General features: G+C 53.4%; 1 protein-coding gene across 1 annotated transcript in view; it reads right to left on the bottom strand.

Annotated features, from left to right (window-relative positions):
- Positions 1–207: 207 nt before the first annotated feature.
- ARID3A (AT-rich interaction domain 3A) overlaps positions 208–2,702 on the bottom strand; it is a 25,871-nt gene continuing 23,376 nt past the window's right edge. The window contains exons 7-9 of the mRNA XM_015600034.1: positions 2,395–2,691; positions 1,808–1,906; positions 208–946 (exon numbers count right to left, since the gene is read on the bottom strand). Coding sequence (XP_015455520.1) covers positions 762–946; positions 1,808–1,906; positions 2,395–2,691 — 581 coding nt within the window. The 3' untranslated portion in view covers positions 208–761. The remainder of the gene's footprint in view (positions 947–1,807; positions 1,907–2,394; positions 2,692–2,702) is intronic.

Here is a 2,702-nt window from a genome sequence, read left to right as displayed (position 1 = left end):
TTTTGCTTTTTCAAGTCCAGTTTCCCTGAATGAACACAAATATATAGATATATATATATCCTTTTCCTAAGGTTTGATTCCTCCCCCAAGAATAAAATAGAATATTTACAAAACAAAACCCCCAAAACCTCTTAAAAACCCTATAGAGCTTGAATATCACTATTTCTTTAAAAAAAAAAAAAAAAAAAATTATTCAAGTTAGTGGGGTTTTTCCAAAAGCGACAAGAAAAAAAATTCAACTGATCTTGGCTCAGGGGTTTCATTCAACACAAGGAGCTGGGTGTGGTGAGTGTGTGATGAATAGAAAAAACAGGAGGAAAAAAAAAAAAAAAACAGGCAAAAATGATAAAAACACAGTGCAGAGATGTATGAGGTAAACAGGATCTGGCCTTACATTGCAACTGGTCCAAACCAGACACCAGACACCAGTCCGAGACGGCCACCGGGCTGCAGGAAAGCCCTGGGAAGCGCCGGCCACTCTTTCTTCCGATTTCCTTGGCTGTACTCACAATTCATCTTTCTGAATGTCTGAAACCTGAGTAATTCAAGTGTTCCTTGGTTTTCCCCTGTTTTATTAAATTTTCTTTATATATATACGTATATATATTTTTCTTTTTCTTTTTGGCGTTAGCTGTGGCTCCTCTGTGGATCTCTCCCCTCCCCACCTGTATGTTCCACCACCCCGGCCCCTGCGTGGCCCACCTCTCGACCCCCGCCCAGTCTGACGGGCTCCGGGGTGGGGCGGCGGGTGAGTGGTGAGGTTAAGGCAATGAGTTATTTGAGGTAGAAGACGTGGGGGGTGCGGACAACCCCGCAGGCCCGGCCTGGCCGCCCGTGCCGCCGCTGCCGCTGCTGGTCCCGCTGTTTCCTCCCCGGCTGCTGCCACCGCCACCTTTGCTGGGGGCCAAAGGTGGCGTGGGGGCCGGCGGCTGAGCAAACAGCACTCCTAATGCAAGAACAAGAGGAGAGACGGCGTAGGGGGTTTGAGAAGATTACGTGGCAGGTACGAGGGCTCCCAGGGACTGGCGAGGACTGGACGCCCACCACGGTCCCAGCCTCTGCTCCCCAGGGCTCTCTGGGCAGCAACCGCGCTGTCCTGTGTCCCCGGCACCACCTGGTGGCCCGTACGAGCAAGAGTCCCGACTCCATTTTTTTTGCAAACATCGCTCTTACTGTTCTTGAATGATGCAAGGATTAGAGACTGTCCCTCCCTCTCACCACTGAAAATCTCAATAGGACTTTGACTCCCCACCGAAACGTAACTACTACTAGCAGCTGACTACTGACCAGAAAGAAGCCTTACGGCTAATGGGAACAGTTGATTGACACATATCTCGTACGTCATATGTGTCACATACTGTATCTGCCCAACAAAGTAGGCTCGAGAAACTGTTATTAAAGAAAATCATAAGGAAGAGAAAATATGCAGCACTTACTGAAAAAAACGTGCAGGTCAAACCCACGCTGTTCAAGGGTCAACTGTTTTCTTGAGCACTTACTATGTGCCAGGCGCTGCGCTGAGTCCCCACTACGTGCTGATTGCCGTGCTTAGTCCTCAGTATGTGCTGGGCACTGGGCCGAGTCCTCACTACAGACTGGGCTTTGCGCTAAGTCCCCACTGTGTGCCAGGCACCACGCTGAGTCCCCACTATGTGCTGATTGCCATGCTACGTACACCACACAGATTATCTACTTGAGTCCCCAAAGGGGAGAGTTTTGCTGGCCCTCACGGCTAGGCCCACGCGGGTGGGACCTGGGGTGACCCAGGAGCACTGGGCTAACCCGGAGAGCAGGGTCAAGGTGCTACCTGTGTACATGACCCCGTTGATCTCCACCGACATGCTGATGCTGTTGCTGCCATTGGTGCTGGTCAGGCTCGCAGCCGAGTCCTGGCGGCTCTCGGAGGCTGTGGGAAGAAGAAAGGCCACCACTGAGAACCACGGCCCATCTGTGAGGTGACGAGTTTCACGTCTGTCACCCCCACTAGGCTTCAGGCTTCACAAAGCCGTGGACTGTATCTGCCACAGCGGACGTACTCAACGCGTGTTCGCTGAACGAGAACGCATTTGTCTGGAATTTGTGCTTTCGTGATTGTAAGCATTGAGCAGTGTCGCACGCCCAAATCCTAACAGCCACCGAGTCTTCCAGACGTGACTCACTCATACTCTTGAAAAACGGTATATCTGCCCGTTTACGTGCAGATCTCCAACGAGATCGGCTGGGACGGCTGTTCATGGGAACTTACTCGTCATGGCTGCCTATTTCTTCTACTGGTTTGGTTTCCCCCTTTTTTTTTTCTTGTTGGTTTGCGGGCGCTCTTTACATAGGATGGCTCCAAGGCCCTGACTGCTACACGGGCACGGAGCACAGAGGGCCTGGGCGCCGGGTCGGTACCTTGGCTGTTGATTCGGATGCTCATGGGCAGCTGGGCCGTCATGGCCAGGAAGTTCTGCTGTAGTGCTCGCTGCATGAGCCGCTGTTGCTCGTCTGCTACCAGAGCCATTTTCTTCTCCGGAGGCTCCCCGGACTCCAGCTTCTCTCGAAGCTGCTCCAGGGCGGCCGCCTGGGCCGCGACGGCCGCCTGGGCCGCCGCCGCTTGCACTGCTACCGCCTGGGCCGCCACCACGGGGTGGCGCCAGGGGCCCACGGGCAGGCGGCCGGGGACTGTGATGGGGATGGCCGAATCCTCTTCTGGAGAGGAG

The sequence above is a fragment of the Pteropus alecto genome, unplaced genomic scaffold, assembly GCF_000325575.1.
Source record: "Pteropus alecto unplaced genomic scaffold, ASM32557v1 scaffold30, whole genome shotgun sequence".
Classification (NCBI taxonomy): Eukaryota; Metazoa; Chordata; class Mammalia; order Chiroptera; family Pteropodidae; genus Pteropus; species Pteropus alecto.
The sequence above is the reverse complement of the archived record's forward strand: the minus strand, read 5'-3'. Positions and strand labels throughout refer to the sequence as shown.